This window comes from Salarias fasciatus (assembly GCF_902148845.1).
Source record: "Salarias fasciatus chromosome 23 unlocalized genomic scaffold, fSalaFa1.1 super_scaffold_20, whole genome shotgun sequence".
In the NCBI taxonomy this organism is placed as follows: domain Eukaryota; kingdom Metazoa; phylum Chordata; class Actinopteri; order Blenniiformes; family Blenniidae; genus Salarias; species Salarias fasciatus.
Genome location: NW_021941230.1, coordinates 4651180 through 4677409, shown reverse-complemented (window position 1 = coordinate 4677409; position 26230 = coordinate 4651180). Strand labels below are relative to the sequence as shown.

The window sequence follows — 26230 nt, the reverse complement described above, 5'->3', positions numbered from 1 at the left end:
TTGTTTCCACGGCGACGTTTCTAGAAAAAATACATGGTTTCTGGAGGTTTCGTGTTTCCGTGGCAACAATTTGTAAACACTGAGGGAATGAAGCCACACGGAGAACACTGTGCTCCAAACAACAACATGATCCAGAACAGTTGTTGTCATGGCGACTGTCAACTATAAAACTACCTGGACCAGGAGGATCTGGATCGATACTGAGACCAGGACCAGGAGGATCTGAACCAGGACCAGGAGGATCTGGACATATACCAGTAGATTCTAGACCAGGACCAGGAGGATCTTGATCGGGACTGAGATTGGGACCAGGAGAATCTGGACCGATACCAGTACAATCTAGACCAGGACCAGGAGGATCTGGACTGGGACCAGGAGGGTCTGGACCAGTAGTGCCGACACTCTGGTTGAAAACATTGTTACATTTGATCTGCTGAGTATTTTCTAAAAGTTGCACCTCCCTCGGAATATTTTCAAAAAGCTGAATTTCCACAGAATCTGAACGTTTTCTTAAAATTGCGTTTTCATGGAGTCGGGATGTTTTCGTAAAGTTCCAGCTTCATTCTCTTAAAGAAGATGGAGTTGAAACATTTTGAAAAAGTTGCGTTTTCGTCCGTCTCCATGGAGTCAGAGCGTTTTCACTAAGTTCTGTTTTTTTTTTTTTTTTTTTTCCTGGAGATGGAATTGTCATTTTCAAAAAGTTCTGTTGTCAGGCAGTTTTCATAAAGTTCTGTTTCCGTGGGGACAGAGTTGGAACATTTAAAAAAAAAAAGGTGCTTTTTGGTTGTTTCCAGAGTCGGAGCATTTTCACAAAAGTTGCCTTTTCCCCGTTTCTATGGAAACAGTTGCATTTTTTTTTAAGTTGCATTTTCCTCCGTTTCCACAGCGTTGGGATTTCTATAAAGTTCCGTTTGATACATTTCTATAGAATCGGATCGTTTTCATAAAGGTCCGTTTTCATGAATTTGAACCGTTTCCATAAAGTTCTGTTTCCGTCTGTTTCCATGGCGACAGTTTGAGCCTTTTCAAAAAGTTTCATCTTCCTTGTTTCCACAGAGTTGAAGCATTTTTCGAAAAGTTGTTTTCGTCTGATTTCAGTTACAGTCGGGTTGTTTTTCGATGAAGTTGTGTTTCCACTGTTGAATTTTTTTTTTTTTTTTATAAGAAAGTTGCGTTTTCGTCCCGAACCTTTTCAAAAAGTTGCACCATTCATCCATGATAGAAGGATCTAAAAGTGGCGCCTGGTTTCCGCGTCATGTTTTCTCTAACTGCCCCGCAACCCGTCAGCCAATCAGACAGCTGGGATTGAACACTTCCTGTCTGGGGATGACGTCATGGTTCCTGGGAGTGGGCGGGGCTAACAGAGCGGTGTTGTGTGTGTTTTGGGGGTCCAGCAGGATGATGCAGCCTCCCAGCAGCAGGGCGGCGACGGCAGCAGCAGCAGGAAGCCGCTGTCCAGAGGTGAGAGCAGCCTGCAGGGGGCGCTTTGGCTGTTTACAAACCTTTCTTTTTTTCTTTTTCCCCCTTTTTTTTAAATTTTTTTCAGCCACTTTCTTTTTTCCTTTTCTTCTTTCCCCCTTTTTCTTTTATATTTTTTTCTTTTTTCTATTGTATTTTTTCCCCTTTTTCCTCGTCTTCTTTTTTCATCTTTTTAAAAAAAAATGTCTCCAATTTTTCCCTTTTTCTTCTTTGTTGTTTTTTTCTTAAGGCAATTTTTTAATTAATGTTTCCCCCTTTTCTCTTTTAATTCTTTTTTCCTTTTTTCTGTTTGATTTTCCTTAACTTCTTTTTTGTTTTTCATCTTTTTTTTTCCTGTTTTTGTCTCTTCTTTAAATCGTTCTTTTATGAATTTTTCTCTCTATTTCCTTTTTGTTAAATGTATTTTTCCCTTTTTTCATTTTTTCCATTAATTCCTTTGTTTTTTTCCTTGATTTTTCCTTTTTTCTCTCTTCTCTTAATGTTTTTCTTTATTCTTCTCTTTATTCCCTGTTTATAATGTTCTCTTTTTATATTTTTCCCGATTTCCTTTTTTTCCCTTAATTTTCCCTTTTTTTTCTTTCCTTTAAATCTTTTTTTCTTATTTTTTCTCTTTAGTCCCTGTTTGTTTAATTTTCCTCTTTTTTCTTATTTATTTTCTCCTTTATTTCTCTTTTCAGTCCTTCCCCCCTTTATTTTCATGTCAACAGAATAACCAAACCACAAAACACTTCTTAATCAACTGCATTTGTAGGATGTGCAGAAAACACTTGTTTAAAGATGTGTATGTGTGTGTGTGCGTGTGTGTGTGCAGACTCCAGTCAGGACTACACGGACTCCACGGGCATCGACCTGCACGAGTTCCTGGTCAACACGCTGAAGGGCAACCCCAGGTGAGCGCCATGCTGGGAAACACGAGGCCCCTGGGCCCAAAAGTGGCCGCCAGCAGAATCTTATTTTCAATAAAATCGTAAAAAAAAAACAAAAAAACATGAATTTTGCACACTTTTAGACTCAAACTTGGATATTAGCGCTGCTATGAAAGCTTAGCTACCTCGCTATCAAGCCCCGTAACTCCCATAATGCATTGCACTGAAGTTTTTTTTTGCAAAGATGAATTTTAGCTGATTTTAGCTAGCAAACAATGCTAATCGCTACTTTGCCAAACTTGGCTACATCAGTATGAGTAAATATTCTAATGAGATAACAGTACTAACCCTAACCCTTTGTTGCCATGGTAACAAATGCTGTTTTTTGGGGAAACATGAGGCCTGTGGGCCCAAAAATGGCCGCAAAGAGAATCAAATCTTCATTAAAATTGTAAAATCTTAAAATTTAACACATTTTTGAGACTCAAATTGAGATATCCATGCTGACATGAAAGCTTAGCTACCTCGCCATAAAGCTAGCCTCCAAGCATAGAGACTCCCATAATGCATTGCACTGTATTTTACTCCAGAATGTTAAAATTTAAAGGTTATTTTACAAACCCGACCCAATCAAGATGAGTTTTTCCAAGTTTTTTTGCTTGCTAATCACTATTTAAACACCTCTGTTGCCATGGTGATGGAGCCTCTGACTCCCTTGTCTCCAGGGACCGAGTCCTGCTGCTGAAGCTGGAGCAGGACATCCTGGACTTCATCAGCAATAACGAGTGAGCTCAAACCATTATTCAGTCTTTGAATCTTTTTGTGTTTTTTTTTTTTTTTTTTATTTAAAAAACAACTTTCTGTTTTTTAAATTTTGTTATCAAGTGCTTTTTTTTATTTTATTTCTATCTTGTTAATGTTTCCATGTTTTTTTTATTAAAAAAATGTTAATTTATTTTTTAAGCATGTCTTTTTGATTTTTTTTTCTGGTTTTTTTTAATATTTTAAATGTTTTTACTTGTTTGTAACTTTTTATTTATTAATTTATTTTATTAAAAAGTGTTTTGTGTTGAATTATTTTATTTTTGTTTTTAATGTTTCAATGTTTTTAATTAGTTGATAGAAATGTTTTGCATGTTTTTGTTTTTTTATTTTTGTATTTCATTAATTTATTTTAAATTTAAACAATTGTTTTGTTTATTTTTTAATAATTTGTTTATTTTTTTTCATTTTTCTGATTTTTTAAATATTTGTAATGTTTTTACTTGTTTTTAACTTTTTAATTTATTTAATGAAAAAATGTTTTATGTATTTAATTGTTTATTTTTGTTTTTTTCATTTTTCCAATTTTTTATATGTTTAAAATGTTTTTATTACATGTTTTAATATTTTATTTCCAAAAAATTTTTTTCAAAATATTTGTTTCTTTTTTGTTTTGTTTTTTTAGTTTTTAAATTATATTTTAAATGTTTCAATTTTTTTATTGTATTACTTTATTCTTTAAATGTTTTTTAATTAGAAAAAAAAAATATATATGTTTTTAAATTTTATTTCTAATGTCTATTTTGGTCATTCCCCCAGCAGCCAGAGGCGGCGCTTCCCTCCCATGACGTCGTACCACCGCATGCTGCTGCACCGCGTGGCCGCCTACTTCGGCATGGAGCACAACGTGGACCCCAGCGGCAAGGCGGTGGTCATCAACAAGACCAGCAGCACCAGGATGTCCGTAACACCCCCAACCCCCCCTCCTCCCTCCTCCCCCCTCCCCACCTCCTCCTCCACTAAGCCCCGCCCCCTTTCTTTCCTTCCTCCTCCTCCAGACCGGACCAGAAGTTCTCGGATCACGTCCAGGACGACTCCCAGCAGCGCTACATCCTCAAGCGGGACGACTCCGGCTGCCAGCGCCACGACGACGCCACGGTAACACGCCCCTCCCGAACCGACGCCGTCGCCCCCGACGATCCGGCGGCCCTCACCGTGTGTGTGTGTGTGTGTGTGTGTGTGTGTGTGTGTGTCAGATCCGGATGCGTCTGAAAGCTGACAGGAGGAGCAAGTCGATGGAGGAGCGGGAGGAGGAGTACCAGCGGGCCCGGGAAAGGATCTTCGCCCACGATGTGAGCAGAGAGTGTGTGTCTGTATGTGTGTGTAATTTTTTTTTTCCGTTCATGTGCAATTTTCTCCGATCAGCTGACGCGACGTCAGCATCCAGGCAGGAAGGGTTTGAGAGGGATTGACTGTTGTGCTGTTTTTTTACGCCCACAGGGGTCCGATCACTTCCTGCTGGACAGAAGGTGAGGAGCGCCGCCTTAACCGGCGTCTGATTGGCCAAAGGAAATTTTTATTTATTTTTTTTCTTTGTATATATATTTTTTTTTCTTTTTTAAGTCATGGTTTTTCTTATCTATTTTTCCTTTTTCATTTTTTTATAATTTTATTTTCATGAATTTTTATTTTTTTTCTTCATCTGCTATTTTTTTGTTTTAATTGTATTTTTCATTTATTTATTTTATGTATAGATTTTATTTTATTTTCATTTATTTTCTATTTTTTTTAATTAATTCTCCATTTTTTAATTCTTTTTATTTTTATTTTTTTTCATTTTTTGTTCTATTGATAGATTTTATTTTTCTTTAATTCGATCTCTAGTATTTTTATTTTTTTATTTTTATTTTCTCATTTATTTTTTTAATTCATTTATATACATTGATTTTTTTCTTCATGCTTTATTTTTTATTTTGTTTTTTTTGTTTATATTTAATTTTTTTTCCATCCTGTAGATTTTTTTATTTTTAATGTTTTTTTATATATATTTAGTTTTTTTGTTTTTTATTTATTTTTTTATTTTCTTTAATTTAAAGCCTTTACATGGCATTGCATGTCACGCTGTGGCTTTTCCAGCAAATCGTCGACTCCTTTAAACACTTCCTCCTCCTCTTCCTCAGCACTCAGGATGAAGACGCTCGCCTGAACAGCCAGCAGAGGCGCCAAATGTTCAGGTGGGTTCAGATCTCCGCCCGACTAACAAAAATATTGGAAAAAAAAATCCCATAAAAATAGTTTTATTTCTTACTAGATTTCATGTTAAATTCAAAATTACGTAAAAATACATTTTGATATTAGCTTAATTTCATCTAAAATGGTCTAATGTTTCATATTTTTGTCCATTATTTAATACAGATTTGTGTCTAGCAGCGTTGAAAAGTGTTAAAATCACAAATTTGATCAAAACAAATTGAAAAACTCAATTTTTCACCACTTTGCTTTTGAGGGGACTCAGTGTACCCCCTAGCGGCGCAAGCTGGTATTGCAACACTAATAACTTTATTAGATTAAAGGATAAAACAGCAAAAAATCATGACCGTTGTAGATTGCATCAAAAAGACTAGAAAGTCGGTCTTGTGATCAAGCGGTTGCTGGTTCGATTCTCACAGAGGACAGGTCAATAATGTGGATCTTGACCTTTGACCCCATTTTAATAATTAACGGCCAAAATCTGCAAATACAAAAACTTTAGCTACATTTTGAATTTTGTAAACACTCTAAATGCAAATTTTTGTAACTTTTTGGATATAAATCTGTTCATCTTAACAGTTTTTGTGCTTTTTTAGTAATTATTTACTGTTTTTTACAAAATATTTCCTGTGATTGTGAATTAATAATGGAAAAAATCTGCAAATATGTTGATTTCAAACTGCATTTTTAAGGGTTTTAAACATTCTAAATGCAGATTTTTGTAACTTTTTTTTTACAAAAACCTTTTAATATTTCCAGCTTTTGTTGTCTTTTTTTCGCAATTTTTCACATAAAAAAACTTTTTTTCAATCGTTTGATTGTCTCCAATTAATTGGGAAAATATGCATATATTTTAATAATATAATTTTTTTTAACATTCTAAACGCAGGTTTTTGTAACTTTTGTCATATAAATCTATTAATCGTATTAGTTTTTTGTGTTTTATGTCGCAATTATTCACATAATTGAATGATTTTCCATTATTATTGGGGAAAATTTGCAAAAATATTGATTTTAAACGACATTTTGTGCTTTTTAAACATTCTAAGTGCAGATTTTATATATAAACCTGTTAATTTTAACAGTTTTCGTGGATTTTTTTTGATCAATTATTCACATAAATCTTCATATTTACTATGATTGTGAACAATTATTGCAGAAATTATGTAAATATCTAATTATGTAACTGTATTTTGAGGGTTTTAAACATTCAGAATGTAGATTTTTGGAACATTTTTATGTAAATCTGTTCATCTAAAGAATTTTTCTGTGCATTTTTCATTATTATTCACATATAATTGTAACTATTTCATCGATATTTCCTCATATTTCCCGTGATTTTCATTAATTAATGGGAAAAAATCTGCAAATGTGTTCATTTGAAACTGCTTTTTGAGTTTTTAAACATTCTAATTGCAGACTTTTGTAGCTTTTTTTAATAAAAATCTGTTAATATTGATAGTTTTTGTGCTTTTATTTAGCAATCGTTCACATAAATCTTCATATCTACTTTGATTTTCAACAATTATTGAGAAAAATCTGCAAAAATGCTAATTTTGAACTGCCTTTAAAACATTCTAAATGCAGATTTTTGTAACTTTTTCTTTACAAAAACCTTTTAATATTTCCAGCTTTTGTTGTCTTTTTTTTCGCAATTTTTCACATAAAATAACTTTTTTTCAATCGTTTATGATTGTCTCCAATTAATTGGGAAAATATGCATATATTTTAATATATAATATAATTTTTTTTAACATTCTAAACGCAGGTTTTTGTAACTTTTGTCATATAAATCTATTAATCGTATTAGTTTTTTGTGTTTTATGTCGCAATTATTCACATAATTGAATGATTTTCCATTATTATTGGGGAAAATTTGCAAAAATATTGATTTTAAACGACATTTTGTGCTTTTTAAACATTCTAAGTGCAGATTTTATATATAAACCTGTTAATTTTAACAGTTTTCGTGGATTTTTTTGATCAATTATTCACATAAATCTTCATATTTACTATGATTGTGAACAATTATTGCAGAAATTATGTAAATATCTAATTATTTAACTGTATTTTGAGGGTTTTAAACATTCAGAATGTAGAATTTTGGAACATTTTTATCTAAATCTGTTCATCCAAAGAATTTTTTTGTGTATTTTTCATTATTATTCACATATTATTGTAACTATTTCATCGATATTTCCTCATATTTCCCGTGATTTTCATTAATTAATGGGAAAAAATCTGCAAATGTGTTCATTTGAAACTGCTTTTTGAGTTTTTAAACATTCTAGTTGCAGACTTTTGTAGCGTTTTTTAATAAAAATCTTTTTTTAGCAATCGTTCACATAAATCTTCATATCTACTTTGATTTTCAATAATTATTGAGAAAAATCTACAAAAATGCTAATTTTGAACTGCCTTTAAAACCTTCTAAATGTAGATTTTTGTAACTTTTTAAATATAAATATGTTCATCTTGAGTTTTTTTTTTGCTTTTTTTGCAATTTTTTTATATAATTGTAACTATTTTATCAGGATTTCATCATATCTTCGATGATTTTTATTAATTAATGGGGAAAATATGCAAATTTGATCATTTTAAGCCACATTTTTTAGCTTTTTAAACATTCTAAATGCAGATTTTTGTAATTATTTGCTATTATTTACTAAATATTTGTGATATTTATTAATTATTGGGGGAAAATCTGCAAAAATGTTGATTTTAAAGTGCATTTCTAGAAGTTTTAAACCTTCTAAAAGTGTCTCCGTCCTCCTCCTCCTCCTCCCCAGGCTGCGGTCGGGCCGGTCGGGCGCCAGCCGCCACAGCAGCTCGGAGACGGACTCGGTCACGGCGGCGGCGGTCACGGCGGCGGGGGGGCGGGGCTTCGGCGAGCCGCGGCCGTGGAGCAGCACCGACAGCTCGGACAGCTGCCAGCAGCCGCCCCATCGGCCCCCCCGGCCCGCCTTCACCAAGGCCCGCAGCTTCAGCGGCCTGGCCCGCGGCGACAGCACGGCCAGCAGCGCCGGGCGCCTCTCCAAGACCGGTTGGTAACCGCGGCAACCGCGTTCCGCTTTCATCGCTCGGCCCACGCGACGGGCTTTTCCATCCTGGCAGGTCTCAGTTGAATCAAAGGCAGAACTCGGTCTGAAAACAGTAATAAAATCAAAGAAAAAAATAATTTTCACAATTTATAGATGAGGGAGGTTCAACGTTAGGCCCGTGGCCAAAAACCGGGCCGCAACAGAGTCGAATCCGGCCGAACCTTTGAGCAGTTTTTTTTTTTTTTTTTTGGAGCAAATTTGAGACCCAAATCAGTAATCAATTGAAAGGAAAACTCTAGTTCAACCGATTCATAGATCAGGGGTGCTCAACGTAAGGCCTGTGGCCCAAATCAGGGCCGCAAGAAGGTCCAATTGGGCTGAACCATCAGTTTATTTTTTTTTTTCGTTCTGTCTTTTTTGAGAAATTTGAGTCCCAAATCAGTTATAAAGTCAAAGAACAACTCCAGTTTAACTGGTTCATAGATCAGGGGTGTTCAGTGCACGGCCTGTGGGCCAAATCAGGGCCGCAAGAGGGTTAAATCCGGCCAAACTTTTAAGTATTTTTTTTTTTTTTTTTTTTGGGGGGGGGGGCTACAAAATTAAGACCCAAATCAATAATTAAGTCCAAGATAAACTCTAGTTTAACAAATTCAACATCACGGGTTTTTTTTTTTTTTTTTTTGGTGGGGGGGGGAGGGGGGCAAATTTGAGATTTAAATCAGTATTAAAGTGAAAGAATAACTCTAATTGAACTGATTCAGAGGTTAGGGGTGCCCAACATAAGGCCCATGGGCCAAATCTGGGCCACAAGAAGCTGAAATTGGACAAAACCATCAAGCCAAATTATTTTTGAGCAAATTTGAGACCCACATCAGTAATAAAGCCAAAGAAAAACTGCAGTTTAACTGATTCATAGCTTAGGGGTGTCCACCATAAGGCTCGCAGTCCAAAACCGGTCCCCAAGATTGCCCACAAAGGCCAAACCATCAAGCAATATTTTTTTCTTTCTTTATTTTTTTTTTTAAGCAAATTTGAGACCTGAGCCCAGATAGCAGTGATGAACATGGGCAATTGGGGTGTAAAAACACCCAGAATACCCATAATGCAACTGTTAAAATTTATATTTTTAATAAAATGTATATGTTATGTTGGCAGTTGAAGCTAAGCTAATCATGCTAGCATAATTATTTGCTTTATTAATGAAAAATATGTAAATATGAATAAAAATCACAATGTTTAGTTACTGTGTAATAAATGAGATCATTGGAATTAACGCCTCTCTGTCGCCGCCCTTCAGGTTCGGAGTCATGCAGCAGCGTGGGCTCCTCCTCCAGCTCGCTGTCCCGCCCCCAGCTGCCCCTCCTCCCGGCCCCTGCCCCTCCTCCTCTCTCCTCGCAACCCGACACTACCGCCAAGAGCGCCGCCGTCGTACCGCCTCCGCCGCCAGCGCCGGCAGACGTGGCGAGCTACTTCCTGCTGCCGCTGGACGCCTCAGGGATCCCCCCCGGCAGCGTACTGATCCACCCACACACAGGTACATTCGATTCCCCCTTAAGCCCCGCCCCCCTTTCGCCGTCGGCGAATCATCACTGCTTCTTTTTTCGACAGGCAAGCCTTTCCTCCACCCGGATGCCGTCATGTACGGCGCCGCCACCAGGGTCCCACAGCAGGGGAAAGCCACGGCCAATCAGCTCCACTCACAGGTCAGGCCACACCCCTTTGTTAACACTCACTTCCTGGTTCCAACTGTCATTCTAGCAATGTACCGCTAAGCCCTGCCCCCTTTTTGGATAACGTTTATTCACTTCCTGGTTCTAACTAATTCTAACAATGTACTGCTAAGCCCCGCCCCTTTTAAGATAACATTTATTCACTTCCTGGTTCTAACTGTCATTCTAGCAATGTACCGCTAAGCCCCGCCCCTTTTTGAATCACATTTATTCACTTCCTGGTTCCAACTGTCATTCTAACCATGTACCGCTAAGCCCCGCCCCCTTTTTGGATTACATTTATTCACTTCCTGGTTCCGTTATTCTGTCGATGTACCACTGAGCCCCGCCCCCCCTTTTGGATGACATTTATTCACTTCCTGGTTCTGTCATTGGCTGTGTTCGAAACCGCATACTGTCTACTACATCCTTACATACTCATACTATCCATCCTGCATCCTGCTTACTCAGTCCATCAAACAGTATGCGAAGCGTTTACACTACAGCATACTACATAATAACCCACAATGCATTGCACTTCTTCCATGAGCAGAAATCGATCTGCTAAAGCTGATTTCACTTTAGCTCTAAACTCGTCAAATGTATAACTTCATCGAGATTTTTTTTTAAAATTAGGCGACAAAGTGGTGGTTTAGAGCCCGAGTGTGTCGTTTATTTGTCCGAATACCAGCCGTTTAGGATTTGTTCGGACGAATTCGGCGAAATTCAAGCCAGCCGCAGTGAGCAACGCACTTCCGGTTATTTTCACCAAAATAAACCACCCCTTTCCCTTTCTCATGCAAAAAAACCTCAGTGATAAATCTGTGCTTTTACTTTGAAAACAAGAAGGCAATCTTTCAGCAATATATGTCGCTTAACATCGCCGTTTGGACCGGTGTCCCGTTAACGGACCACTTATTATGCCAATTATGATGCTTTACCGACGGAGAGTTTTTTCGGCTCTTCAACAAAGATCGGCTCGCCGTCTTCGGTACATCATGGTCGCTTTCAGCATGGACTAGTTCTCAGATGTAAGGGTTTTTTTTTTGTTTTGTTTTTTTTTTAATTACTATTTTTAATCATTGTCAATCCAATCAGAAATCTCGTAACATAACATACCTACGAGCACAAACAATGGAGGGAAGATTAAATCTAGAACCATACTCAGCTTGCTAAATGTACATCATGAAGAAACAGTCATTGTGAACTGAATAAAGTTTATTCAAATGTCCGTCGCGTTGCATCTTGGGCAATTTCAGTATGAGTAGTGAACACACGATGTATACTCAACATTTCTGGCGAATGCAGTATGCATCCGGGAACTTCTCGCATACTCAAAATCGCATACTGCCAGTGTAAACACACTGCATACTCAATAAGTTAGCTTGAGTAGTAGGTAAGTATGCAGTTTCGAACACAGCCATTCTCTCGATGTACCGCTAAGCCCCGCCCCTTTTTGGATAACATTTATTCACTTCCTGGTTCAGTCATTCTAACAATGTACCGCTAAGCCCTGCCCCTTTTGGACAACATTTATTCACTTCCTGTTTGTAACTAATTCCAATGATACACCGCTAAGTCCCGCCCCCTTTCGGATAACATTTAACCATATATAGAAATAAGTAAATATTATTATTGTGTTATTTTATGTTGTTTACATTTTTTCTGGTTGTGTTTTTTTGTCCAATTCTAGAATTTTCCATTGAATTTATTTTTAAAAAATTCTAAATAATCCTGGGAAGCATTTTTTTTTCAAAGAATTTTTTTTCTTTTTTTTTTTTATAGAAATTCACACTCAGGTTTGTTTTGTTTTTTTTTGAGTTCTCCAAAAGCGGGCGGGGCTTCGTCGTTACTCCCTCCATTCTCACTTTGTCCTTCTTGCCCGTCTCTCCTTTCCCTCCCCAGCAGACCTGTCCTCCTGTCCAGCCGTCCTCAGATCACCCAGCGGCCTCCTGTCCTCTTCCTCCTCCTCCTCTTCCCCCCTCTCAGTTCCTGCCCGTCTGTCCTAACCAGCAGTTCACTGTGGTACACAACCTTACTTCTTTTTCTCCCTTTTTACCTTCCTCTTCTTCTCCTCCATCATCATCCTTCCATCTCCCGTCACACCTGGATCATTAGCAAATCAGTCTACAGATATGGATCTATAAAAACTAAAAAAGAGTTTCCACACGGCTGAGACACACACAGTAAATCACAACAGTCCCGTTAGCTTTATGCTAACTTCTATGGGAAAACCCATTGACACGCTAACAGTTAGCACAATAGTTGTAGAATGTGTTGGGAAAAGAATTACACTGAGCAACAGTTTATAGAAGATAGTCGGGACTAATGTGATGTCATGCATACACTGTATATAAAAGATGGGCGGAGCTAATGACACGGTCGTAGAAACTAGTGACACAGACCAGAACATGGAGCTTTATGTGTTTATTTACTCTCTGAAAATCAGCATTTTGAATGGGTTCTAATGAGAAACCAACACCATCGCCCCCTGCTGGAATCTCCCCAGTATTACAGCTTTCCTTGCACTCCACCACTCTCTGAAGGTGTTTCCAGCTCCCGCCTCATAAGTAGACCACGCTTCCACTTGACCTCATTTCTGACCCGGTTTGAGCAGAAAGTCGACTAATTACGCCGGCGGAAAGTTTTTCCATTAATAATTAATCCGTCAGCAGATGTTGGATTTGAATAATCCATGACTGTTACGGAAAAAAAAAAAACCGCCGCAGCTTTTCCAACAAACACACCAGCAGGGACTGACCGCTCGCCACACGCCGCCGTCTGGGGCCGCCGCTGATCTGAGATCTGAGATCTCCAGTTATAGATCACAACTCCAGGGAGGTCCAGAAGTTTTAAAAAGTAGAGCTACTCTCTATAACTGTTGTGAAAATGACCTTTTTTTAAAATTTGACCTGAAAAATGGCTCGACTGATGTAGCTTTGATGCTAATGCTAGGTAGCTAGCAAGGTAGCTAGCTGTCTCTTCAAAAAGGACGGTTTTTGAAAATTCTAGCTGATAATTTTATTAAACCAGTGTGATTTACTGATAAAGACTAACAGTGTTTATCAGCATAAGTGTTTTAAAAAGTTGCACCGGCACAGATTTGAAAATTTTTTGAAAAGTGATGGGGTTTTTTTTCCCCATTCATACAGAGTTGGAGCATTTTTTTTTTTTGAAAAATTGGTTTGTTTCTTTACCCCTCGTTTCCATGGAGACAAAGCATTTTCTAATAGTTGCATTTCCTCCCGTTTACAATGAGATGGAGTCGGCGTGTTTTCAGAAAGTTGCTTTGTTTCCAATGAGATGGAGGCGGAGCCTTCTTCAAAAAGTTGTGTTTTTCCCCATTGCCATGGAGTAGTAACGTTTTCAAAAAGTTGCATTTTTTGCCGGTTCCATGGTGATGAAGTCAGAGCATTTCATAAAGTTGTGTTTCAGCTGTTTGCTTTTAGATGAAGTTTGAGTTTTATCAAAAAGTTGCCTTTTTTCACTGTTTCCATGGAGATGGAGTTTGAGTTTTTTCATGAAGTTGCTTTGTTTCCATGGAGATGAAGTTGGGTGTTTGGTTTTTTTAAGGTTCTTTTGGAGTTTCCATGGAGAAGTAACATTTTAAAGAAGTTGCATTTTTCACCGTTTGCATGGTGATGAAGTCAGAGCATTTCATAAAGTTGTGTTTTTAGTTGTTTGCTTTTAGATGACGTTTGAGTTTATTCAAAAAGTTGCTTTTTTCACTGTTTCCATGGAGATGGAGTTGCATGTTTGTTTTTTGTTTGTTTTTTTTGTTTTTTTCCGTTTCCAAGGAGTAGTGGCGTTTTCATAAAGTTGCATTTTTCGTCGTTTCCATGGAGTAATAACGTTTTCGGAAAGTTGCTTTTTTCATCGTTTCCGTGGATTAGTAGCATATCCAAAACCTTGGTTTTTACTGTTTAAATGGAATCAGATCCTTTTCAAAAAGTTGCGTTTTCAGCACTTTAATCATGCAAATGAACACCAAAAAACATGACCAGTTCCCTCCTACTTTCAACATCTTGAACCAAGATAATCCTTCTAATATCTTGATCCAGGTTCTGACTGTCTTGTTTTTATTTGTTTGTTGTTTTGTTTCCTTTTTTAACAAAGGATGTTTTTATATTTCAGCCCGACGCCCTCAACGCCCAATTCAGTCACATGACCCTGACGCAGCATCCGCCCAATGACAGCGTGGCGCCCCCTGATGGCCGCCACCACAACCTCTCCGTCTACCACCCCCACCACTCCCCCTCGCCCGTGGTTCTCCAGGGCGCCACCCAGCAGCAGCAGCAGCAGCAGGTGGCTGGATACGTGGTCACCGGCCCTTCGGGGGGCCACCCGGCGGGGGTCCTGCAGGGCCAGAGCCACGCCTACTCGAGCCCCGCCCCCTCTGGCTCCGCCCACCCAGCGTTCCCCCAGCTGGCCTTCATCCAGCAGCCCGTCCAGCAGGTACAAATCCACTTCAACGCTCATTTCTCTGATTTTATTTTTTTTCCTCCAGTCCTTGAACGCATCGTGTGTTTTCCAGATATCTACATGCTACTGCTCATCAGCACATCAGCAGCAACAGCAGTACTACCGCCCCCTGCTGCCCTACAACTGCCCCAACCTGCCCCAGCAACAAGGTACAGTCTATGTCTGTATATCTAGAATCACATAGACTCTTATATAAAAGAGTGTATCGTCTGCATATCGGCAAATCTCAAATACTGAAATGCTTCCAAACACAATTCCACTTTCTTTTTTTAATCATGATTAAAATCCACTGTTTAAGACTAACAGTGTTGACCAGCCAACAGCATGTTTTGTAAAAGTTGCACCGGCACAGATTTAGACCTTTTTCAAAAAAATGCCCCGCCTTCGTTTCCATGGAGACGCAGTTAAGTAGTTGGATTTCCTCACATTTCTATGAAGATAGAGTCCAAGTGTTTTCAAAACGTTGCTATTTTTGTGACTTATTTGAGACTCTTAAAGGTGCATTAAGGAGTTTGCATGTTTTAAGCGAAACAACGGCCCCTGCAGGCCTTGACTGTCACTGCAGCTTAGTGAAACGCTCGTGCCTGTGGCTTGCGTCCATGTACCCATGTACGTGCACGGAAGAGGGGAACTATGTATATATATATATATATATATATATATATATATAGTTAAATAGACTGATATATAAATCAGTGTGTCGTCTGCGTATCATCAAATCTCAGCTGCCGTAATGCTTCCAAACACATTTCAAAGTTTTATTTATTTATTTATTTTTAATAAGATCCACAGTGTTGAGGTTCCCGACGGCGACACGCGGCCTCGGCGTTTCATCACATCAGACTTGTTAAACTCCGCCGCCGTCCAGCGAAGGACGAATATTGAATATTTCTCGCCGTTTTGTTTGTTTCTTCACGAGTTCAGAGTCAGCCGCTAGATTATTCTGCTTCTTTTTTTTTTTTTTTTTCTTTTTTTCCCTCCTCCTCTCACACCGCAGGAGTTGGGATTGTTAGCTCTCACACACACACACACACACACACACACAAACACACACACTCACACTGCGGCACTATTCTGTCATCCGCCTGCGAATGTCTCCTCCCCGCTGGGGGGAACCGAGGGAATCGACAGCGGACAAATGAAGCTGACCTACAAAGGCGGAAAAAAAAAGACGGCAATTATTTCTCCGGGAAAAAATAAAAAAAATGACTCCGGTGTTTCGTTTCCGGCTCCAGTTTCCGCATTAATTAAGGAAGGCACACTGGAAAGAGGTGTGTGTGTGTGTGTGTGTGTGTGTGTGTGTGTGTGTGTGTGTGTATATATATATAAGTGTGTGTTTCCCCCACCTTGCATCACACATTCATTCATTCATTCCAAGGGAGCGGATTGTAAAGGTCAAAGGTCACGCTTATTAGAAGGTCACATCACAATTTCAAGGCAATTTTTTGGCCTCAATAGGTTCAAATAAAATGCTGGAAAAGTTGAGAAATGTTGGGGATTGAAGCTGCTGGAGGAGGAAGAAAATATTTAAATGGAGGAAGTGGAAGGAGAGGAAGTGGAAGAAGTTAAAGTTTTTTTCAGCTTGTTTTGAGTGAAAATGTCTCATTTTACTTGATTTAATATACATTCACTGAAAGATTATATTTCATCAAGATAGAAAGAGTTGATTTAAGAGAAGTTCTCTGAAATCAAGACAGTTTTACCTTCTTGTATTGGTGGATTTTTTTTTTTTTTTTTTACTTTTTTCAAAGTAAAATGATTTTAATTCAAGAAAAATAATCTGCTAATAGAACAAGTGAAAACTAGGTTTTTTTTTTAAACTATTTCAAAGTATTTTAATTTAAGAAAAATATTCTGGCATTAAAACAAATGAAAACTGTAGATTTGTTTTACTTATTTCAAAGTAAGCCTGTCTTAATTAAAAAAAAAAAACGGCTAATCGAACAAGTACAAATAAGTAAAACAAATCCAGTTTTCACTTGTTTTATTGGCAGATTATTTTTCTGAAATGAAGATACTTTTAATTTGAAATAAGTAAATTTCCATCAATAGAAGAAGTGAAAACTGTCTTGATTCCAGAGCACTTCTCTTAAATCAAGTCTTTCTATCTTGATGAAATGTAATTTTTAACTAAATTTATTTTAAATAAAGTAAAATGAAACATTTTTACTCAGAACGAGTTTCAAAAACTTGGTGAGTTTATGAATTTTGAGGTGTAGCATAGGATCATGAAGATGGACGACGGAATCGACTTGAAAAACTGTATAAACACATCATCCTTGTGGTGTAAAATTGAAATAGAGAATTAAAGATCACAACCACCCCGCCCTAGCAACCGTTGCTAAGGAGATCTGAAAAATCAGTAAAATCTCAACTTAAAATTCGATAAGCTGATTTTCAGAGTTGTCGAATCGCATCTCAGGAAAGTGGGGCACCGATTGAAACAGGGCCGTCGGTCAGTCGTCCAGAGGTCCGATCCGGTGGGGTGGGGGGGGGGTGGACAAGGCCAGCCGGAGCTCCGGGAGGCGGGATGCGGGGCCGGGACGCTGTCTGAGAGGCCTCTAAGAATCTCACAGTGAACCGGTCTCTTTTTCAGCCCCTCACTCTCCCCGAGGAGGTCGCAGTCCGGACATTCAGAGGTAAAAAACCAAGGCATTTAGAAACGGATGAAATTCAGAGGCAAAAAAACAATGCATTTGAGAGGAAGCTGGGGGAATTTGGAGGTGAAAACCAAGGCATTGAGAGGAACCAAGGAAAAATAGGAGGTAAAAACCAAGGCATTGAGAGGAAGCGGGGGAAATTAAGAGGTAAAAACCAAGGCATTGAGAGGAAGCGGGGGAAATTAAGAGGTTAAAACCAAGGCATTGAGAGGAAGCGGGGGAAATTAAGAGGTAAAAACCAAGGCATTGAGAGGAAGCGGGGGAAATTAAGAGGTAAAAACCAAGGCATTGAGAGGAAGCGGGGGAAATTCGGAGGTAAAAACCAAGGCATTGAGAGGAAGCGGGGGAAATTGGAGGTAAAAACCAAGGCATTGGTAAAAAACCAAGGCATTGAGAGGAAGCTGGGGAAATTAAGAGGTGAAAACCAAGGCATTGAGAGGAAGCGGGGGAAATTTGGAGGTAAAAACCAAGGCATTGAGAGGAAGCGGGGGAAATTGGAGGTAAAAACCAAGGCATTGGTAAAAAAAAAACCAAGGCATTGAGAGGAAGCGGGGGAATTGGAGGTAAAAACCAAGGCATTGGTAAAAAACCAAGGCATTGAGAGGAAGCGGGGGAAATTCGGAGGTAAAAACCAAGGCATTGAGAGGAAGCGGGGGGAATTGGAGGTAAAAACCAAGGCATTGGTAAAAAACCAAGGCATTGAGAGGAAGTGGGGGTAATTTGGAGGTAAAAACCAAAGCATTGAGAGGAAGTGGGGGAAAGTCGGAGGTTAAAACCAAGGCATTGAGAGGAAGCGGGGGAAATTCGGAGGTAAAAACCAAGGCATTGGTAAAAAACCAAGGCATTGAGAGGAAGTGGTGGAAAGTCGGAGGTAAAAACTAAACCATTGAGAGGCAGCAGGGAAGGTCATCTCTCGTCTCGCCGCAATTTCTTCCCTCCCCAGGGCGGTGGACTCTCAAGATACCTCCGATACCTTGACTTTTAGAAAGACGCTGATGTTGTGCCTCTTGTTGTCCCGCCGCAGTGCACCAGGCCGTGATGCCGACCCTGGCGTCTGGCTACCAGCCGGCGCCCGGCCTCTCCCTCGCCGGCAACCAGCAAAGCAATACGGGCAACCAGATGCAAGGCATGATGGTCCAATACCCCCCGATGCAGCCGTACCAGGTACCGCCTCGGACCAATGCCGCCGCTGCCATCGTCATGGCTACGTCAGGGTTCTGACGGGTGTTCTTCATCCCGGCAGCAGGTCTCCGTCCCCCAGCAGACCTACCAGCAGCCAGTAATGGTGTCCTGCCAGCCAGGAGGGGGCGCCGTGCAGCCCTGCTACAGCCTGCTGCCCCCGAACCAGCACGCCACCATGAGGTACTGTTTGGGACAGATGGGCGGAGCTAACGTGACATCATCCATAGACTGCATATAAAAATGGGCAGAGCTAACGTGACATCATCCATAGACTGTATATAAAAGATGGGCGGAGCTAATGTGACGTCAGCCATAGACTGTATATAAAAGGTGGGCGGAGCTAAATCTGTTGAAAACCAGCTTGATTCCACTCAGATTTCTTGTTTCCCTCCTCCTCCTCAGCTCCACGGTGAGCTTCCTCCCTCCCTCCATGATGGATCAGCTCCAGTTCCCCCAGCCTCCGCCGCCCTGCGTCTCCCAGCAGCACCCGGGGCAGCAGTACGCAGGTGGGAGCAACGACATCATCCTCACCGCATCGCACGCCGAATTACATTTACTCTCTGATCTTTCTTATGAAAAAACACGAAAAGAAAGAAAGAGCAAGTTTCTGGAGTTTCACTTAGTGATGTGCAGATGAAGCTTCACGAACCGTTGTTTATTTTCTGAAGCCACTAGGTGGCACTCTTTGTTCTAACACAGAGGCTTTAGGACTTACAATAAAGTGAGCTCTGAATCATTTCTTGAACAGGCAGCACCATCTAGTGGCTTCAGAAAGTAAAGACAGTGGTTCATGATCAAGATCAATTCAAGACAAAGACCATTAAGCCGCCAGGACCAAGTTAAGACCAAGACAAGACTGAGTCCAGGACCGTGATTTTTAGGGGGCCGAATGAAAACCAAGACCAGGGCATCTCGAGACGGAGCCAAGTCTTTTAGAGGCCGTTCTTTTCAAATCTGCTCTCAGGAACCAAAACTTGCACCGTTTCAAATCCGGACTCGGACCAGCAGCGTCTGAGATTTCTGGACGAGGTTCAGTCTTTTCTAATCTCAAACCTGGTGATGAGCAGATGAAGCTTCATGAACCACTGTCTTTATTTTCTCAATCCATTAGATGGTGCTATTTGTTCAAGAAATGTTTGAGAGCTCACTTCATTGCCAGTATTCCAGTTTTTGTCTTAGAACCAAGCGCGCCATCTAGTGGCTTCAGAAAATAAAGACAGTGGTTCATGAAGCTTCGTCTGCACACCACTAGTTTAACCTGGTTCTCAGGCTTATTTAATCTGGATTAGTTAAGTCCAGAACGTCTGCTGTCTTGTACTGATGTGTGTGTTTATTTGTGTGTTTCAGGCCTGTTGGCCCCTCCCCCCGGTGGCATTGGCGGCGGCATGCTGATGCTGCAGATGACCTCGGCCCCCGGCCCCGCCCCCCAGCAGCAGCAGCAGCCCCGCCCCCTCTCCCCCTGCCAGAGGAAGCCGCCGGGCCGCCACCTCCAGCGGGCCCCGGACCTCCTGCGGCCTCCGCCGCCGGACCCCGCCCAGGTACTGACGGCCAGCGGCGGCGCCCGGAGTGGCCCCTGAAATTCAAGGCGGAACGCTACATCTAAGTGTGTGTGTGTGTGTGTGTGTGTGTGTGTGTGTGTGTGTGTGTGTAGAGCAGCCCGCCGTCGCCCGGCAACAAGGGCGTCCTCCCCGTCATGGCGCCCCTCCCCCACCCTACAGCCTTCTGCCACAGTGGACAAGGTGTGTATCTCACACACGCACGCACGCTCAGTCTTGTATTTCTATCCTTGTGGGGACCTTCCATTGACTCCCATTCATGTCTAGCCCCTAACCCTGACCCTTACCCTAACCCTAACCCACACAACAACAAAGCCTAACCCTAAAGAAATGTTTTTGCACTTTTACTTTTTTCAGTAACAACAACATGGTCAAGAAAACACTGTTTCTCCTACTTAGGACCGGAAAAAGGTCCCCACAAGGCACGTCGTTCCACGTTTTGCTATCCTTGTGGGGACATTTGGCCCCAACAAGGATAGAAATACGAGAACGCACACACACACACACACACACACACACTCACACTGACGGTGTGTGTGTGTGTATCCAGGTGAGCCTCACCTCTCCTTCCTGGGTCAGCCGCTGCAGCTCAAGCCCTCCGTCCACGCCGCGCACGTGGTGGCCAAGCACCAGGTAGCGCACGCACGCACACACACACACACACACACACACACGTACATGCACACAGCATTGTTTTGAAACAGTTAAAATTGCAGATTTTTGAAAACGTCAGCCCAGGTGGAAGTTGTTGAAAACACTTCGACGCCGTCTCGGCAGAATTCTGGGGGAAGCACTCGGTTTCCATGGAAACGGGGAAAAGGCAACTTTTTTTTTTGAATGCTTTGAATCTGTCTCGGCTGAATAGGAGGGGTGCAACTTTTGGAAAGCGCTCTGTCTCCATGGAATGGGGGGGGGGGAATGCAACTTTAGGAAGCACTCGGTTTCCATGGAAACGGTGAAAGTCAACTTTTTTTGTAATGCTCTGAATCTGTCTCCGCGGAATGGGCTGGGAAACGCAACTTTAGGAAAGTTGTGTTTCTGTGGAAATGAGGGAAATGCCCCATCTCCTCTGAAAATGCAACTTTTTAAAAGCACTCCGTCTCCGTGGAAACGAGGGGAAAATGTAACTTACTAAACACTCTGTCTCGGTGGCAACGGGGAAAATGCTGCTTTTCGAAAAAAAAAAAAAAAAAGGGCTACTTTTCAAAAGCGCTCCATCTCTTTGGAAAATGCAACTTTTTGAAAGCGCTCCATCTTAGTGAAAAACAAATAAACAATTCAGCTGGTTGAAAACTGTCTATCTTTGTGAAGATGGGGGAAAAAAACTGAACTTTTTGAAAGCACTCCATCGCCACGGAAACAGGAGGAAAACGCAACTTATTGAAAACCCCATCTCCATGGCAACAGAGCGTAGCTCACAGTGTTGTTACTCCGTAGAGTCGTAGCCTCTCATGCTGACCTCGTCACTTTTGAGTTTTTTGGCCGTTTCCATGGAAACGGACATCGTTGCCAAAGGAAACATTTCATTTTCACTCGGAACATTTTTTATGTCAACAGTTCCTTATCCTTCTCCTTCTCTAATCTTTTGTTTTGTTTTGTTTTGTTTGTTTTTTTTTCCCAGGGTGCACTGGGGGTGTGGCGGAGCGGCCCCGGGAAGAAGTCCGGCAGGAAGCCTCTGTCCTCACATCTCAGCGTACGTCCAAATGTTCCCCCCCGTAAACAGCACCCTGCTTTTTTATTTATTATTTCTTTATTTTTGTCTCATTGTGTGAAAATCTGCTTGAGGAAGAAATAAATAAATAAACAAACAAACAGCTCCTCCCTGTTTGTGGCTGTAAGCAGAATAAAGAACCGACGGGGCAAAAATGCACACCTGCCGCCAGGAAAGTGCTGATTGTTTCCTAAAGTGCGATGCGCTTGTTTGTTTATTTATTTTCCAGGTGCGTTTGTCAGGGAGGGAGATGTTAGCGTAGTGATTCTTCTTCTGTGGTGGTTCGGCTCAGCGGGGGGATTCTCACACCCCGTGTGTGTGTGTGTGTGTGTGTGTGTGTGTGTGTGTGTGTGTGTGTGTGTGTGTGTGTGTGTGTGTGTGTGTGTGTGTGTGTGTGTGTGTGTGTGTGTGTGTGTGTGTGTGTGTGTGTGTGTGTGTGTGTCTCAACAGTGAGACTCCGGCGCCGGACCCTCAGGGTGGCGGAGGCGGCCGAATCAAACGCACCTGCTGGACTCCAGACTCCACAAACCTACTTTTTTTTATTTTAATTTTTTTTTTAATTTTAAATATTTCTTTCTTTTTTTTTTTTATTCTTTTCAGGTTCAACCGAATTGGGGGGAATGAGCACCAAATTCCCAGTTTGCTGCTGAGCTCGGCTCCCACTTTTTTTTTTTTTTGTTTCTTTTTTATTTCTTTTCTTTTTATTAATTTGCTGTTCTGGAGAGTTCTTTCACCATCACACACACCTTTTTTGTTTTTTAACGGAAGGATTTTTTTTTCCATGGAGTGTTTTTAGTTCTTATGTAAAGAACCTGGTGAGAGATGTACTACCTGAATTATTTAAATAGAATTTAATAAAAATAATAATAAAAAAAATCACCGTTAAACACAGTGAATGTTGCTTTTGCACTGAAGTGATTGATAAGTTTGATCGGTATGGAGACAGCCTGGTTTGGTTTTTTTTTTTTCCTTTTTATTTTATTTTTTTTACTTTTATCTTTTTTCTCCTGCTCCCTGTAAAGCCCTGTTTGTTGCACTCGGCCAGGCCGCTTTGTTTTATATCTTAAATTAATAAAAACAAATGTTTATATGCAACAAAAAGCGCTGCTGTGTTTTTATTAATTCTTGGTGGAACAGCGACGCTCGGCGGCCAGGCGGCGTCACTGCAGGCCAGTAGTAAACAAACCGGGTTTGAAAGTGAAAGTGAAAGTTCAGCTGGTAACCGCGGGAAACGGAGTGTGTGTGTTTTACAGGCGTGGTAAACACGTCCATATTTATCGTTCTCCCGTCTCCGCGCGGGTGATTTTTTTTCAAACCCTGTCCGCCATCATGGAGCGGGACCCGGACCCGGACCCGGACCGGACCGTGGTGGTGTCCGGCGTCCCCGTGCGCGTCCTCCCCGCCGGCAGGACCGCGGACAAGCTGATCATCCACTTCCAGAGCCGGCGGAGGAGCCACGGCGGGGACGTGTCGTGGGTCACGTTCCCCACCAGCATGGAGGGCGTCGCGTTCGTCACCTTCGACCGACCTGAAGGTACAGAAACCCGGGGTTTTCCTCTGGAATCCCACGCGCCAGACTCCATTCAAAATCTGCGGGATTTTAACTTCAAATGTTGATTCTGACCTCGAACTTGTGTTTTCTGGCCTAAAATTACTACATTTCGTCTCACTAAAACCTAAATAAGTATTCGGCTTGCATCATTTAAAACTTTCCACGATGCTGCCACGTTTTTATTTTTGGAAAAAAAACCTCTCAGTTCTGGGGTATTGGAAGTATTGGTGACGTCATGCCATTAGTTCCGCCCACTACCGTTCAAATAATCCTCACTCCAGCAGTTTTCTGGCTTTACAACTTTATTATCCCCCAAATTTGATTAGTTTTTATTATTACAGCTTAACCACAGCATCCTTTGGATTTATATCTTCATTGATCATTGAATAAATTGTAAAACTAAATGAAAACTTGACTGAATTGTAAGATTTGTTCCCAATAAAACATAATTTCAGCCTCCAGTGGATGTTTCTGGTCCCTGTGTTGTTATATGGTTTTTCCACCAGAGATTCCTCATTTCACACTGTAATCAGTTGTCATGGCGACCGATCGCACCCCCTGCGAGTCGAGGCGTTGTTTGGATGTGTTGGATTTACTGTACAGCCACATAATGAACTTTCCCTCAGACGCAGCGAGGGTGGTGAAGAAGGACCAGCAGGTCATGACGGATGCTGTTTTCCCCCAAGACTTCCCTCTGACCGTGTTCCCCTTCAGCACCGACGTGAGTACGAAACCCGGTCGCGCATCCAATCACCACATCTTCGGCGTTTGTAGAAGAGATTTCTTCTTATTATTCCTTCTCCAGGTGTATTTCTACGTCTCGTCGGCCAGAGTCGACCTCTCGTCTCTGGACGGCGACCAGCCGGTGCTGCTGGAGGACCTTAGCTCCGCCCACCGCTCGCTCAGGTTCCGAATGCTCCCCTGCCAGACGGCGGCCATCGTGGAGGGGCCCCTCGCTGCCGTCCGGGCCCTCGGGGCCGACCTGCTCCTCCGCCGGGCCCCCGGGCGCCCCAACCCGACGGTACCCAATCGCCTGAAGGTACCCTCAAAAACTGAGAGATCCTCAGAGCCCGGCGGCAGGTTGGAGAGTCCAAACCTGGCGGGCTCTCAGTTCTTGACGCTGACAGTTTCCGGCGGGAATCTACCTGCCATGACCTACTGGGACAGTTTTGAAAAAAAAGACAAGCTCAAAACCTCCGCCGGATCTAGAACTGAGTCGATCGGCCGGCAGGTGGTCGGCGAGGAGTGCCATCCAGGACTCGTACCGTCCTTCGCCGACCTGAACCTGAATGGCGAGAAAGACATCAACGCCAAATCGTTGAAGGGTCCGATCGGCGCCGATTTGTCGTCCAAAGACCCAGACTGCCGGAGGGACGTCTGGCTCGACCTGCACACCTTCCGCTATGTCCAGAAGTTCTTCCCCGACGAATTGGACGGTTGCCTGGACGACGCCACGGCAACCGTCGGGTACCTGGAAGACTCGGACCTAGTGCTGGTCTCCCTGACGGACCAAGCCGCCGTAAAACTCCAGGACCTGATGCTGTCCTGGCAGTCGCTGCTGAGCGTCTACCACGTAGACGGCGGCAAGACGGCAGCGGCGGCGGACGGCGGGCGGAAACTGGAGCGGATCTGCCAAGATCTGAGCTCCGCGGTCGATATGGTTCTCTACCAAGTTAAAGGTTCTCGTGTTAAAATCATCGGGCCGCCGGTGTTCAGCGGCCCGTTCTACAGGAAGCTGAAGGCCAGGATTGAAGGAACTTCATTGAAGGTGTAGTTCAGACTGTGACCACCAGGTGGAGGCGTTGCGCCTTTTATAAAAACCTGCAAATATGCTGTGAAATTCATGTCTTTCCTCCTGTTTCCTGTTAGAATCTGCCTCCCAGTGATCCCTTGTTTTTCACATTAAAAGACTTTCCAGTCTTGTTTTTCAGATTGAGTTTCCAGTCTTCATGTCTGCGTTTTGTTAACGAGAAGAATTTTTCAGAGCAGCCGGCGCAACTTTTAATTCACTTTCTTGCACCTTAATTACCAAAAAAACCCCACAAAATAAATGGAAAATAAAACATAAAATACATAAAATTGACCACAGAGACCTTAAAAACACTATAGAAGTGCAAAGATAGTCCACTAAGAGATGTAATATTCACAAAAACAGGGAGAAACTGGAGACACAAAGATATCAAATATAAAAAAAAAATAAATGCATAAATCAGTATATATAATACATTTTATTTGTTGAAATTATTTTTCTATATTCTGTATTATTTATTATTTATTTCAATAATTTCAAAGTGCTACGAAGCAGGAGAAGTGAGAATAATAAAGAAAAAAAAACTAAAAAATTAATTACAAAAATACAATGTCTCTTAAAGCAAGGGCAGGAATTCAAGACAATATTAGATAGATGTAATATAGCCCCAAGAAGACAAGGTGAGATGCATTATGAGCCTTAAATTAGAATAAGGTAAAAAAAAAAAGAAACTGCTAAGAAATAATCCTAAATTGATATGAATGTACAAAAATTTGAGAAACAGCCATAAAGATGCAGTTTTCTTAAATATGAAAGACATATTCACAACATCATGTAATAAAATTGACAGGATAAGAAGAAAAATTGCATTAAACTGTTGCTCAGATTCAAATAAAAACTAAATCAACATAACTGGACATTAAACTGCTTAAAAAGATTTCGATAATTAGATTCAAAGGTAAAACGTCAAGAAAATGTCACAACAGTTTAAAGTTGATGGTCGTAATTTTAAAAAATGACCTTTACACTGCAAGAAGTCCAAATCTGACCAAGTTTTTAAACTTTTTTTGAGTGAAAATGTCTCATTTTACTTGAAACTCCCTTGAAAATTATGTTTCATTGAGAAAAAAAATTTAAGAGAAGTACTTTTAAATTTTCAATTATTCTATTTGCAGATTCCCCCCTAAATTGAGTTACTTTTACTTTGAAATAATTAAAAGAAAAATCACC

The 26230-nt window shown here is 41.1% G+C and overlaps 2 protein-coding genes across 2 annotated transcripts in view; both read left to right on the top strand.

Moving 5' to 3' along the window:
• Positions 1-22283, top strand: part of LOC115383591 (R3H domain-containing protein 1-like) — a 40623-nt gene extending 18340 nt beyond the window's left edge. Inside the window, exons 5-27 of the mRNA XM_030085724.1 lie at positions 1288-1337; positions 1398-1461; positions 2291-2369; positions 3071-3130; positions 3927-4067; positions 4166-4265; positions 4364-4459; positions 4608-4636; positions 5288-5341; positions 8147-8400; positions 9696-9932; positions 10007-10101; positions 12013-12132; positions 14242-14562; positions 14642-14738; positions 18274-18413; positions 18493-18611; positions 18834-18937; positions 19779-19969; positions 20083-20170; positions 20538-20620; positions 21609-21680; positions 22149-22283. Of these exons, the coding sequence (XP_029941584.1) occupies positions 1288-1337; positions 1398-1461; positions 2291-2369; positions 3071-3130; positions 3927-4067; positions 4166-4265; positions 4364-4459; positions 4608-4636; positions 5288-5341; positions 8147-8400; positions 9696-9932; positions 10007-10101; positions 12013-12132; positions 14242-14562; positions 14642-14738; positions 18274-18413; positions 18493-18611; positions 18834-18937; positions 19779-19969; positions 20083-20170; positions 20538-20620; positions 21609-21680; positions 22149-22151 (2597 nt within the window). The 3' untranslated portion in view covers positions 22152-22283. The remainder of the gene's footprint in view (positions 1-1287; positions 1338-1397; positions 1462-2290; positions 2370-3070; positions 3131-3926; positions 4068-4165; positions 4266-4363; positions 4460-4607; positions 4637-5287; positions 5342-8146; positions 8401-9695; positions 9933-10006; positions 10102-12012; positions 12133-14241; positions 14563-14641; positions 14739-18273; positions 18414-18492; positions 18612-18833; positions 18938-19778; positions 19970-20082; positions 20171-20537; positions 20621-21608; positions 21681-22148) is intronic.
• Positions 22284-22901: 618 nt separating this feature from the next.
• LOC115384082 (uncharacterized) lies at positions 22902-25900 on the top strand. The gene is made up of 3 exons (XM_030086378.1): positions 22902-23232; positions 23877-23971; positions 24056-25900. Exons 1-3 carry the CDS (start codon positions 23028-23030, stop codon positions 25022-25024), a joined length of 1269 nt encoding a protein of 422 aa, XP_029942238.1. The 5' UTR covers positions 22902-23027; the 3' UTR covers positions 25025-25900.
• The last annotated feature ends 330 nt before the right edge of the window (positions 25901-26230 follow it).